Source organism: Oncorhynchus masou, chromosome 6, assembly GCF_036934945.1.
Source record: "Oncorhynchus masou masou isolate Uvic2021 chromosome 6, UVic_Omas_1.1, whole genome shotgun sequence".
NCBI lineage: Eukaryota > Metazoa > Chordata > Actinopteri > Salmoniformes > Salmonidae > Oncorhynchus > Oncorhynchus masou.
This window is the reverse complement of record NC_088217.1, coordinates 59,922,879-59,936,457: the sequence shown is the minus strand read 5'-3', so window position 1 is coordinate 59,936,457 and position 13,579 is coordinate 59,922,879. Positions and strand designations below refer to the sequence as shown.

At 41.6% G+C, this 13,579-nt stretch overlaps 1 protein-coding gene across 1 annotated transcript in view; it reads left to right on the top strand.

The window, feature by feature from the left end:
* Positions 1-13,579, top strand: part of LOC135542364 (receptor-type tyrosine-protein phosphatase T-like) — a 553,030-nt gene that overhangs the window by 458,934 nt on the left and 80,517 nt on the right. Inside the window, exons 19-22 of the mRNA XM_064969287.1 lie at positions 8,764-8,840; positions 9,760-9,796; positions 12,386-12,483; positions 12,835-12,951. Of these exons, the coding sequence (XP_064825359.1) occupies positions 8,764-8,840; positions 9,760-9,796; positions 12,386-12,483; positions 12,835-12,951 (329 nt within the window). The remainder of the gene's footprint in view (positions 1-8,763; positions 8,841-9,759; positions 9,797-12,385; positions 12,484-12,834; positions 12,952-13,579) is intronic.

The following is a 13,579-nucleotide window of genomic DNA, read 5'->3' as shown; positions in this document are numbered from 1 at the left end:
GGTGATCATAAGGTCCAGTGAACAGCAAAATATTAAACAGGGAAGCCGTTAGGTAGTCGTTACGACGCTAGAAAGCGGGGGCACGGCGTTCCTAAAGTTAACAGGCCAGGGCTAGCAGAAGCGTCTTCACTGACATCCAACAAATGCCGGTTGAGGGCACATCAGACGGAATTACGTCGGCAGACCAGTCGTGGCGGATCGGCGGAGCTCCATGTTGACAAAGGTTCCAGGCGAATTGAGGTATTGTAGCTGGAGTAATTTTTTTTGCTAGCCGGGAGATACGCCTGGCTCGAGGCTAACTGGTGCTAGCTTCGGGACAATGGTGTTAGTCACTATAGCCACTCGGTAGCAGCTAGCTAGCTGCGATGATCCAAGGCAAAGGACCAGAGCTTACGGCAGGAATCCGGTGATGTAGTTGCTTCTAGTCGTGCTAAGAGCTACAATGTGTGATAATAATAGAGAAACTAATAGAGAAAATAGTTTTTATTTATTTAAAGGATCCCACTGATCCTTAGACTGTCTAGTTTACAAAAAGTCTGATATAACCTACAGTATATTTTAACAGTACATTTCAATATTCCCTGTTGGGCGAACACCTCCCTTCTCCTCTCCTTGCTATATATTCTACCTCCACTGTTAACCGCTCCCCATCTGGATGACACTTGACCAAACATGGGCTTCTCGTTGAACAGGATCAAAGTAAACAGTTAGCGTTGTTGATGAAACCCTCAGCATCTCTCAGGTACACCTCGAGGCAGAGTCTAATCTCTGAGCTGCCGAACAGGTTTAAATCGGATCAGTCGACTACCAGCATGCTTTGCGGGACAATCAGCTTGGAAACAGCATTCTGCCTGTTTGACAGCAGAAACTCCAGGAGGGCTGACTTTAACAGGCTATTAAAGTCCATAATGCATTCAGCCACATTGACAGTTTAGTGGCAATGTATAAACTCTCTGGAAACTACATAGGCTTTAGTGATTAATGGAGCTGTGACATACCACTCGTTACACAGAGAAGCCAGGTCCCCTCAATCAGCAATTCATTTTGACGATGCTGTGTTTTTAAACATGCCATGCCTTTTCACTGTAGTCCTAGACCAGGCATGGACAACTGGCGGACCATGTCCTTGGATCAATTTGTTTGTGCATCAGCAGTTTCTTTTTGTAAAGTCAGTCACTGATAGTCACTCAATTTGCCCATGCCAGTAAAATGTTTGTAGATTGGTAAATTAGTCTAGTTGCTAGCTATTTAAACTTGTAGTAGGCTTTATCACGGGGGTCCCCCATTAACAGGGGGTCTCTCACTCACTCTCACTCAGATTTCATGTTAAAAACTGCAAACATTTCTCTCTACTCTATGGCAAAATAAGAAGATTTTCAGGAAATTAGCTGTAAAACTGTACATTTTCTTCCCTGCCCCATTGCAAAATGTGTAGAATTGCACAATGTTAACTTTTGCCTGATTTAGAATGCATTAAAACATGCATTAAAAGGGCAACATTGCCCCATGGCAAAATGTGTAGAATTGCACAATGTTAACTTTTGCCTGATTTAGAATGTGAAATGGTGATTATGATATTCTGTAGGTCTCAGAGACAGAATTTTAAAGACAGCAGATGAAGACGATAGAAATTTAGTATACAAAATCAGATATGCCTTCCACTCAAGTTCATATGGACCAAGCTGCTCCCCAGAATTCCAGTTCTTGAAAAATCCAAAGTAAACAAGCCCCTGCAACAAACTTTTCCAAGAAACAGTCAAAAAAGACGACTGAGCAGCAAAAGAGAATCAATAGTTCAGCCAAGGACTCGGTAGCATAAATCAGTAATGAGTTCAGGACCCCTCTGTATGAGGAATGGGCTTTATTGGGAGTGTGCTTGAGGCGTATGGTGCTCAAGGCATATGAATGTTAAAGCCTGGAGGCTTGTACAGGGAAACCTTGTGTGAGCGGGGTACTGTGTGGCTCCAAGAATGTCCTGCCTCCTTCACACAACCCCCTGCCAGCCGTCATCCAGGATCCTGGCTTGGGTGCGTCAGGGCTGGAATGAAAGACCCAGTAATCCTGCTCAGTAATCTTGATGGAGAAGATGGTGAATATTTTACCATAGGTAAGATGCTCTTACAGATGGTCAAACTATCAACAAACTATATGTTGATAAGCAACTGCTTGCTGCGGTTACGGTTAGGTTTAGAATAAGGGTAAGGGTTAAGGTTAGAGTTAGGGTTAGGGTAAGGGTTCATTTTAGGGTTAGGGATAGTTAGTTTACATTCTATTTATAGTCTGTAAATAGCCTGTAGATCATCAACAGATTAGGGTTTAATTTTTTCCCGGTATTTTGCAAATGTTCCATCCTGAGACTAAATCACTTTTCTCCAAGATAACCCAGTATTTCCCACCAAAACTGGAAGTGTCATTCTAAAGCATATAAAGCAGAAAAATATGTCTGGATTTGAATAGAGCTAGACAAACACAATACAAATTTAGTTTACAAAATCAGAAATGCCTTCTACTCAAGACCAAACTGCTCCCCAGAATTCCAGTTCTTGAAAAGTCCAAAGTAAACAATCCCTTGCACCAAACTTTTACAAGAAACAGTGAAAAAGATGACAGAGCAGCAAAAGAGAATCAATAGTTCAGTCGAGGAGTCAGTAGCATGAATCAGCAATGAGTTCAGGACCCCTCTGTATGAGGAATGGGTTTTATTGGAAGTATGCTTGAGGCGTGTGGTGCTCAAGGCATATGAGTGTTCTATCGGCATGACAATTCAAACCAGATGCCACCTGAGCCTGATGAGTGATACATTAAAGCCCAAATGATTGTGCCATTATCTAATACAGCATATATAATATACTGTATATGCTACCGCATATGACACATGACAGAAAAACATAAAAGCCCATAGGTGTAGCTATGCTCTCTTGGGTAAATAAATTAAAAGCTCCAGTAGGCTAACATTTTTGAGTGTGACTGTATTGCTGTACTTTATTATATTATACTGTATTATAATGACTGGAATTGCGCACCTCATTCAAACCAGGAAGCGGCGAGAGAACATGGGATACTAGTCCAGGAAATGTGTCCTACAAAGTTACAATTATAGGCTTGTAAATGTGATTTTAATTTGGAATTTAAATATTTTATAATTAGTAGGCTGATGCATATACAGTGGGGATAACAAGTATTTGATAACCTGCAAAATCGGTAGTGTTTCCTAATTACAAAGCATGTAGAGGTCTGTAATTTCTATCATAGGTACACTATAACTGTGAGAGACGGAATCTAAAACAAAAATCCAGAAAATCACATAGTATGATTTTCAAGTAATACATTTGCATTTTATTGCATGACACCAGTAAGAATTCTGGCTCTCACGACCTGTTAGATTTTCTTTAAAAATCCCTCCTGTTCTCCACTCATTACCTGTATTAACCGCACCTGTTTGAACTCGTTACCTGTATAAAAGACACCTGTCCACACACTCAATCAAACAGACTCCAACCTCTCCACAATGGCCAGACCAAAGAGCTGTGTAAGGACATCAGGGATACAATTGTAGACCTGCACAAGGCTGGGATGGGCTACAGGACAATAGGCAAGCTGTTTGGTGAGAAGGCAACAACTGTTGGCGCAATTATTAGAATATGGAAGAAGTTCAAGATGACGGTTAATCGCCCTCAGTCTGGGGCTCCATGCAAGATCTCACCTCGTGGGGCATCAATGATCATGAGGAAGGTAAGGGATCAGCCAAGAACAACACGGCAGGACCTGGTCAATGACCTGAAGAGAGCTGGGACCACAGTCTCAAAGAAAACCATTTGTAACACACTACGCCGTCATGGATTAAAATCTTGCAGCGCACGCAAGGTCCCCCTGCTCAAGCCAGCTCATGTCCAGGCCCGTATGAGGTTTGCCAATGACCATCTGGATGATCCAGAGGAGGAATGGGAGAAGGTCATATGGTCTGATGAGACAAAAATAGAGATTTTTGGTCTAAACTCCACTCGCCATGTTTGGAGGAAGAAGAAGGATGAGTGCAACCCCAAGAATACCATCCCAACCGCATTGCGGAAGCATTGCGGTGGAAACTTCATTCTTTGGGGAGGCTTTTCTGCAAAGGGGACAGAACGACTGCACCGTATTGAGGGGAGGATGGATGGGGCAACCTCCTTCCCTCAGTAAGAGCATTGAAGATGGGTCGTGGATGGGTCTTCCAGCATGACAACGACCCGAAACACACAGCCAGGGCAACTAAGGAGTGGCTCCGTAAGAAGCATCTCAAGGTCCTGGAGTGGCCTAGCCAGTCTCCAGACCTGAACCCAAAAGAAAATCTTTGGAGGGAGCTGAAAGTCCGTATTGCCCAGCGACAGCCCCGAAACCTGAAGGAACTGGAGAAGGTCTGTATGGAGGAGTGGGCCAAAATCCCTGCTGCTGTGTGTGCAAACCTGGTCAAGAACAACAGGAAACGTATGATCTCTATAATTGCAAACAAAGGTTTCTGTACCAAATATTAGGTTCTGCTTTTCTGATGTATCAAATACTTATGTCATGCAATAAAATGCAAATGAATTACTTAAAAATCATACAATGTGATTTTCTGGATTTTTGTTTTAGATTGCGACTCTCACAGTTGAAGTGTACCTATGATAAAAATTACAGACCTCTACATGCTTTGTAAGTAGGAAAACCTGCACAATCGGCAGTGTATCAAATACTTGTTCTCCCCACTGTATAGGCTACCTTTCATAATTTCCCCTAATGTTAGCCAATCTCTTTCTCTCTCTATTTTTGCTTAATTCCTTTCTTGCTTTTTACAGTTAAATGAAATAAGTGTAGTTGTCCTTGATCTTCATCATTATAATGGCATGCTTGAATGATATAGTAGTAGAATAAGATGTCGACGGCTTTCACGTCTCTTCACGAAGATTGAGTGGTTATGGGCGATAGTCTGATTAAAAAACTGCTATAGCCTGCCGCCATCGCGCATTCTCTCTTTATTGAAACTCCCAGTGAGTTCAATTGGGCTGCTGTATTTAACATTCAGAAAACAAGAGCTTGCATCTCTCTTTGAAAAATCTATTATTATAAGCACCTGGGAGTCCAAGTGCTAAGGAGTGTTTTTTTAAGGCGAGGCACCTGGGAGTCCAAGTGCTAAGGAGTGTTTTTTTAAGGCGAGGCCAGCGGAGCGCAGGTGTATATTGTGCAAGAGACAGAGGCTATAAGTTTAAAGATTATGCATAACCCATCATTCATTAGCTAAATATACAGCGCCTTCAGAAAGTATTCACACCGCTAGACTTTTTCCACATTTTAATGTGTTATAGCCTGAATTTCTAATGGATTCAATTGAGATGTTTTGTCTCTGGCCTACACAAAATACCCCATAATTTTTAAAGTGGAATTATTATAATTTTTACAAATGAATGAAGAATGAAAATTAAACGAGTCTTGAGTCAATAAGTATTTAACCCCTTTGTTATGACAAGCCTAAATAAATTCATCAGTAAAAAATCTCTTAACAAAATTCACCTAATTACTTGGATTGACACACTCTGTGTTCAATAATATAGTTCAACATGATTTTTAAATGACTACCTCATATCTGAAACCCACATATACAATTATCTATAAGGTCCCTCAGTCGAGCAGTGAATTTCAAACACAGATTCAACTACAAAGACCAGGTTTTACAATGCCTCGCAAAGAAGGGCTCCTATTGGTAGATTGGTAAAAAAAGAAAAGCAGACATTGAATATGCCTTTGAGCATGGTGAAAGTCTTAATTACACTTTGGATGGTGTATCAATACACCCAGTCACTACAAAGATACAGGCTTTCTTCCTAACTCAGTTGCAGGAGAGGAAGGAAACCGCTCAGGGATTTCAGCATGAGACCAATGGCGACGTTAAAATAGTTAGTTATTGGCTGTGTTAGGAGTGAACTGAGGATCAACAATATTGTAGTTATTCTACAATACTAACTTAATTGACTGAGTGAAAAGAAGTAAGCTTGTACAGAATAAAACATATTCTACAACATGCATCCTGTTTGCAACAAGGCACTAAAGTAATAGTGTTATGTTTGTGGAAAATCCAATATATCACATTACTGAGTAACACTCTCCATATTTTCAATCATAGTTTTGGCTGCAATATGTTATGGGTATGCGTGTAATCGTTAAGGATTGAGATGTTTGTAACGGTTCTCGTCTGGTGAAGGAGAAGCGGACCAAAATGCAGCGTGGTATTTTTGAGACATGTTTAATGACGACAAAAAAAACACGATCAAATACAAAAACAACAAACGGACCGTGAAAACCTATGCAGCCTATCTGGTGAACACAGAGACAGGAACAATCACCCACGAAATACTCAAAGAATATGGCTGCCTAAATATGGTTCCCAATCAGAGACAATGATAAACACCTGCCTCTGATTGAGAACCACTCCAGACAGCCATAGACTTTGCTAGATAACCCCACTAAGCAACACACCCAACACCCCACAAAACCCCAAGACAAAACATACCACAATAAACTCATGTCACACCCTGGCCTGACCAAATAAATGAAGACAAACACAAAATAATACGACCAGGGCGTGACAATGTTTTTCAAAATAAAAAATACATGGATTGGAGTTTAGCACAGGCAAAATCCTAGAGGAAAACCTTGTTTAGTCTGCTTTCCATCAGACACTGGGAGATGAATTAATCTAAAACACAAGGCCAGATCTACACTGACGTGAGAAGACACTGAATGTTCCTGAGAGGCCGAGTCACAAGTTTGACATAATCTGCTTGAAAATCTATGTCAAGACTTCGAAAATGGTTGTCTAGCAATGATCAATAACCAATTTGACAAGGCTTGAAGAATTATTGAAAGAATATTGGACAAATAATGTACAATCCAGGTGTGCAAAGCTCTTAGAGGCTTACCCAGAAGGACTCACAGCTGTAATCAAAGCTAAAGGTAAATGTATTGACTCAGGGGTGTGCATACTTATGTAATTTAGATATCTCTGTATTTAATGTTCAATAAATTTTCCAACATATCAAAAAAATCTATTTTTAACAGGATTATCTATTTTGGATGCAATTTGAATGCAATTAATGGAGAGCGAAAGGTTGCTAGAGAATGCTTGCGTATTAACTAATTTAAAGCAATGATATTCAAGTGATTGGCTCCTTTAAAACTCTGCTGCTGCAATAATTAACAATTAAGGTGACCCCTGAAAGCCAGATGGAGATGCGTAAATTAGACGTGCATTCAGTCCTTATATTGCTGTAGAATAGATTACGCTGATGAAAATGTAGGCCTACCAGTCACAAGAAAAAAAGTTACTATTATGCGATGCTTTGTGAACTGCGCTCCCTACCCTGAGCGTTGATGATTGATCATGCAGATAGCAGAGAGAAGGCCATAGAGAAGCCAGATTTCGTTATCACATATAATTTAACAGTTCCATTTCATGTCATACTGTTGATATAAATAATGTATCATAATTTATCGGTTTCTCACAGTTATTTATCTCTGGAAAAGTGAGTGTGTTTGGGGGGTAAATCTCGGTAACCCGTTCCCGGGATTCAACCTTACTACAGATGGACTATCCAAATAAAGTGTTACCCTGGCCAGTCCATCCCCAGCCAGCATCCACACCGGAGCATCCAGTCCTTGCCCAATTATACGCAACACTCTGGGCACGGATTGAGGAGAGGCCCCCCTTAGGCAGGCTTTTCTTGTGACAGCTGACACAGTCTTGTTAAGTTAACTCTGTCTCTCTGCATGCCATGCATCTGTGGCAGGGTGCATGCAGATGGTCTCCTGGCTTAAGGGGGTTATGTGAGAAGAGAGGTAGAAAGGGGAAAGAGGAGAGTCGCTCGGCCGACCAACAGAATGTTGGTTTTTAACCATCGTTGCCCAGTAAAGAGAGATCAGAAAGAAAATAACCCCGGATTATGGGCCAATATCTGTGATAAGTGCAGATATGAATCTATCCTCGTCAATGTATACCTTGTTGGCTGGCTGGCTGGCTGCTGGGCCTTTCAACCAAATCAGTCATGAGACATGCTGCGGTGCCAGCACATTTGCACTTCACACAGATCAAAGTGAGACAAAAGCAGTGTGTTACCCATCCTCCCATCATCATCAGGTCCTTTCCTCCTCTAACAGATCCTGCCACCACTGCCATCATCATCACTCACTTCATTGCCAAGAGGAAGCCCTGTGGACTCACACTGAAGATTTAACATGTCAAAATTACAGTAATGGGTCATGTGTTTGTGGAGAGATAGGTAGATTTTGCGGTTGAAGCAACTAATTCAATCATGCAGTGAGATTAGTCATGTTCTCTGTGTAAGGACCTCGTGGCGCTTTTGACAGTTTCGAGATGGAAATCGTTTCGCTGACAAAGAGGAAGAAACATGTCTCTGTAATCGGTACCATGGGTTTAATATACTACACAGAGTGACTGATGCTTATACGGTGCCTACAAATGGGTATTTTGCCATTAGAATACTACAAATCAGTCTCTCTCCCAAGGGTGTGTTTTGCATATAATCTTTGGTAGCAGCGCCTGTGTACTAAATGGCATCCTTTTCACTATTTAGTGCACTACTTTTGACCAGGGCTATGTAAGGAAGTAAGGTATAGGGTGCCATTTGGAGCACAGGCGTAGTCCTCAGACATGGTGTTCAGGTGTTGTTGTGTGAACCTTAAATGGGTAAATGTAACTTTAGGCTTGCTCTTTGTGAATATTTGACCCCACAGATGACCACACTCGTGTCAGACTGCAACTGCTAGATGGAGACCCCCACTCGGACTACATGAATGCCAACTACATAGACGTAAGTATGAGGCAGCGGAGACGTGAAGGGAATGGACTGCTACTTTTTGTCATAATGTCTTATTTTCACTCCAGATCTTTACTAAGATACAATAAAACATTGCACAGAGCATAATGGGTACTGTAGTAGATCATGCTGCTTATGTGCCTCTATTTTATTTTTTATTTAGCCTTTATTTAAGTAGGCCATTCAGTTAAGAACAAATTCTTATTTACAATGACGGCTAAAACCTAAACCGGACGACGCTGGGCCAATTGTGTGCCAGTCTGGAATTGAACCAGGGTCTGTAGTGACGCCTCTAGCACTGAGATGCAGTGCCTTAGTTGGCATATTATCTGCTGCAAACACAACGCTTCTGAGCATGTATTTGCTGTTCTTTGGATGAAAGCATCCTGCAATGACGATAATGACAATGTCCATATGATTGTCTCTATTATGCTTAGGGGGCTGTGAATGTCCTGCACTTCGAGAAACGGCATCAGTATAAGTCGGCATTACAGCTGTATCTATAATCATGTCATCAAGCCCCATTTCCTCTAATAAAACAATGACGGTCGATTGTGCCAGGATCCGCTGGTAAAATTGACTGTTATGCCTGGCTCTAGCCCTAGGAGCCTCGACTGTGTTGATTGTTAATTTATCTAACAGTGTTTGCAATAGTATGAATGAATATGAAAATGTGTTTTTTTCACTCACGTTCCCACTTGATATGATTAAATGACAATGTCATATTAATGATATGAAATTGATATATTCATTTGAACAAGGCAATTTGTCTCGATGGAACAATATGACAGAATTGCCTATTATTTTGGCGAATAGGAAAATGAAGAGGCTCGGATTTGATCTTATTTGAAAAGGACCTTGCGCTGTTACAGTACACCTTAGGGTTTTCTTTTTTCTCTTCTCTTTCTCACAGGGGTATCATAGACCAAGACATTACATTGCCACACAAGGTAATTACATTGGATGGAGGGGAGGTCTGTAAAGACAGTAGACAGCTGGAAAAGTGTTCCCAGATGTAGGGGAGGTAATTACTTGGTTGCCCTATAAAAAGAAAAACACAGTTAAAGCCAATAACAAATTTAAGACACCATTCCTTTAGTTCCATAACAAATCGGGGCTTATCTTAAATGGATCGTGGGCATGGTTGTGCAGTGGATAAGTTCCTCTTCTTCTGGGATCAGATAATGAAGGATGAGACGGTGATGTCAAGATTCTTCAGAAAGTATAACTGCATTGTGAAGCCAATGGAAAGCTCGAGTCAATGGTAGTGCACTTTATGGGGATAGAAGGTGCCATTCTCAGGCATAGGGTACCATTTTGAATGCAGCCATAATGACACAATTCAAACACTTGGCTCCTATGTGTACTTCCTGGTTCCTGTTATGATCATCTCTGTCCAATACTTCTTGATAATATCCTTGCTTTCTTTTCTCCTTCCAGGCAGTGGTGACAAAAGTACCCAATTGTCATACTTGAGTGAAAGTATAGATACCTTTAATAGGAAATTACTCAAGTAAAAGTGAAAGACACCCAGTAAAATACTGCTTGAGTAAAAGTCTAAAAGTATTTGGTTGTAAATATACTTAAGCCTCAAAAGTAAAAGTATAAATCATTTTAAATTCCTTATATTAAGCAAAGCAGACGGCACCATTTTATTTTGTATTATTTTATTTACGGATAGCCAGGGGCACACGCCAACACTTATTTACAAAAGATGCATTTGTGTTTAGTGAGTCTGCCAGATCAGAGGAAGTTGGGATGACCACATGTTCTCTTGAGAAGTGCATGAATTGGATCCTTTTCCTGTCCTGCTAGGCATTCAACACATAATGAGTACTTTGGGGTGTCTGGGAAAATGTATGGAGTAAAAAGTACACTGCTCAAAAAAATAAAGGGAACACTTAAACAACACAATGTAACTCCAAGTCAATCACACTTCTGTGAAATCAAACTGTCCACTTAGGAAGCAACACTGATTGACAATAAATTTCACATGCTATTGTGCAAATGGAACAGGTGGAAATTGTAGGCAATTAGCAAGACACCCCCAATAAACGAGTGGTTCTGCAGGTGGTGACCACAGACCACTTCTCAGTTCCTATGCTTCCTGGCTGATGTTTTGGTCACTTGAATGCTGGCGGTGCTTTCACTCTAGTGGTAGCATGAGACGGAGTCTACAACCCACACAAGTGGCTCAGGTAGTGCAGCTCATCCAGGATGGCACATCAATGCGAGCTGTGGCAAGAAGGTTTGCTGTGTCTGTCAGCGCAGTGTCCAGAGCATGGAGGCGCTACCAGGAGACAGGCCAGTACATCAGGAGACGTGGAGGAGGACGTAGGAGGGCAACAACCCAGCAGCAGAACCGCTACCTCCGCCTTTGTGCAAGGAGGAGCAGGAGGAGCACTGCCAGAGCCCTGCAAAAGGACCTCCAGCAGGCCACAAATGTGCATGTGTCTGCTCAAACGGTCAGAAACAGACTCCATGAGGGTGGTATGAGGGCCCGACGTCCACAGGTGGGGGTTGCGCTTACAGCCCAACACCGTGCAGGAAGTTTGGCATTTACCAGAGAACACCAAGATTGGCAAATTTGCCACTGGCGCCCTGTGCTCTTCACAGATGAAAGCAGGTTCACACTGATCACATGTGTCAGACGTGACAGATTCTAGAGACACCGTGGAGAACGTTCTGCTGCCTGCAACATCCTCCAGCATGACTGGTTTGGCGGTGGGTCAGTCATGGTGTGGGGCCCTCCTTGTGCTCGCCAGAGGTAGCCTGACTGCCATTAGGTACCGAGATGAGATCCTCAGACACCTTGTGAGACCATATGCTGGTGCAGTTGGCCCTGGGTTCCTCCTAATGCAAGACAATGCTAGACCTCATGTGGCTGGAGTGTGTCAGCAGTTCCTGCAAGAGGAAAGCATTGATGCTATGGACTGGCCCGCCTCTTCCCCCGACCTGAATCCAATTGAGTACATCTGGGACATCATGTCTCGCTCCATCCACCAACGCCACGTTGCACCACAGACTGTCCAGGAGTTGGCAGTCCAGTCCAGGTCTGGGAGGAGATCCCTCAGGAGACCATCCGCCACCTCATCAGGAGCATGCCCAGGCGTTGTAGGGATGTCATACAGGCACGTGGAGGCCACACACACTACTGAGCCTCATTTTGTTTTAAGGACATTACATCAAAGTTGGATCAGCCTGTAGTGTGGTTTTCCACTTTAATTTTGAATGTGACTCCAAATCCAGACCTCCATGGGTTGATAAATTTGATTTCCATTGATAATGTTTGTGTGATTTTGTTGTCAGCACATTCAACTATGTAAAGAAAAGTATTTAATAAGAATATTTCATTCATTCAGATCTAGGATGTGTTATCTTAGTGTTCCCTTTATTTTTTTGAGCAGTGTACATTATTTTCATTAGGAGTGAAGTAAAAGTTGTCAAAAATAGAAATAGTAAAATACAGATACCCCAAAAACGACTTAAGTAGTACTTTAAAGTATTTTTACATAAGTACTTTACACCACTGCTTCCAGGCCCCATGCAGGAGACGGTGAGAGATTTCTGGAGGATGATCTGGCAAGAGAATTCTGGCAGTATCGTCATGGTTACGAACCTGGTGGAAGTGGGCAGGGTGAGTTCATCAAAGCGGATTTGAAAGGTGTTAGAGGAGTACTACTCTGGGGACACTGCCAAGTGGCTAAGAACTTGTGACGTTATTGCAGAACCATCAACGTTCTATACATGTTCACAATAAATCAACAACAAATTACTTGTTTTGTTTTCAATGCCATTCAATTATGCATCTTTGTATATTATGAATATAATATCAACCACAGAAATAGAATGAAATGATTGGTCCTGTGTAATATTCATTCTGTCCATTTCAGGAGCACTTTTGTCTGACTTTTGCACTACAGAAGCAAAAGTCCCAAACAGCCTCTTTAAGAGACAAGGATTTTACCATGTATATTTCTCTTCCCAGGTGAAGTGCGTGAGGTACTGGCCTGATGAGACTGATGTGTATGGAGATATCAAGGTGACACTGATCGAGACAGAGCCACTGGCTGAGTACGTCATTCGCACCTTCACAGTCCAGAAGGTAAACGACTAAGTCAATAACCATGCTCTCTTGTTTTGTTTTCATTATTTCCAACCAAACGGATTTACATTTGTGGTTGACTGCAAGGTGAAGCTATGTTGTTCAACTGGGAAATGAGAGTGTAATTGAACACTAGTAATCAGTAAGGATTTGCATTGAAAGAAGCACACTATAATTGGTATGCAGGATTCAGAATTCGACACCATTGTTCTGTTAGCTCTCTTTTAAAGGCAAACATTAGAGAAACAAGCTTTGATAGTCTTGAAATTCATCCTTTGTGGCTCTGTAAAAGCCGCTTAAGCAGACAACACAACAGCTTGTAGTGAACAAATTTTGCATGCAATTAATCCATCAGTTTTACAAGAAAGCCAAAGTTCCTTTTAACCTTCTCACACTCTCCATTTGAACGGGAAACAGGACTTTGTCATTACAGAACTCCACTATCACACCACAACCTTAATTCCCGGGCCTTAAAAAGCAGTGCACAGTGATGGGTTCATGCTTCGTATGCTTTCAAATATAACGTATTAAATCATTTTAATTGTGTCAAATAATGAGCTCTGAAATTATGAAAAGCATTATTAATGCTTATTATAATGACGAATCCAAAGGGATTATTTTACTGCAC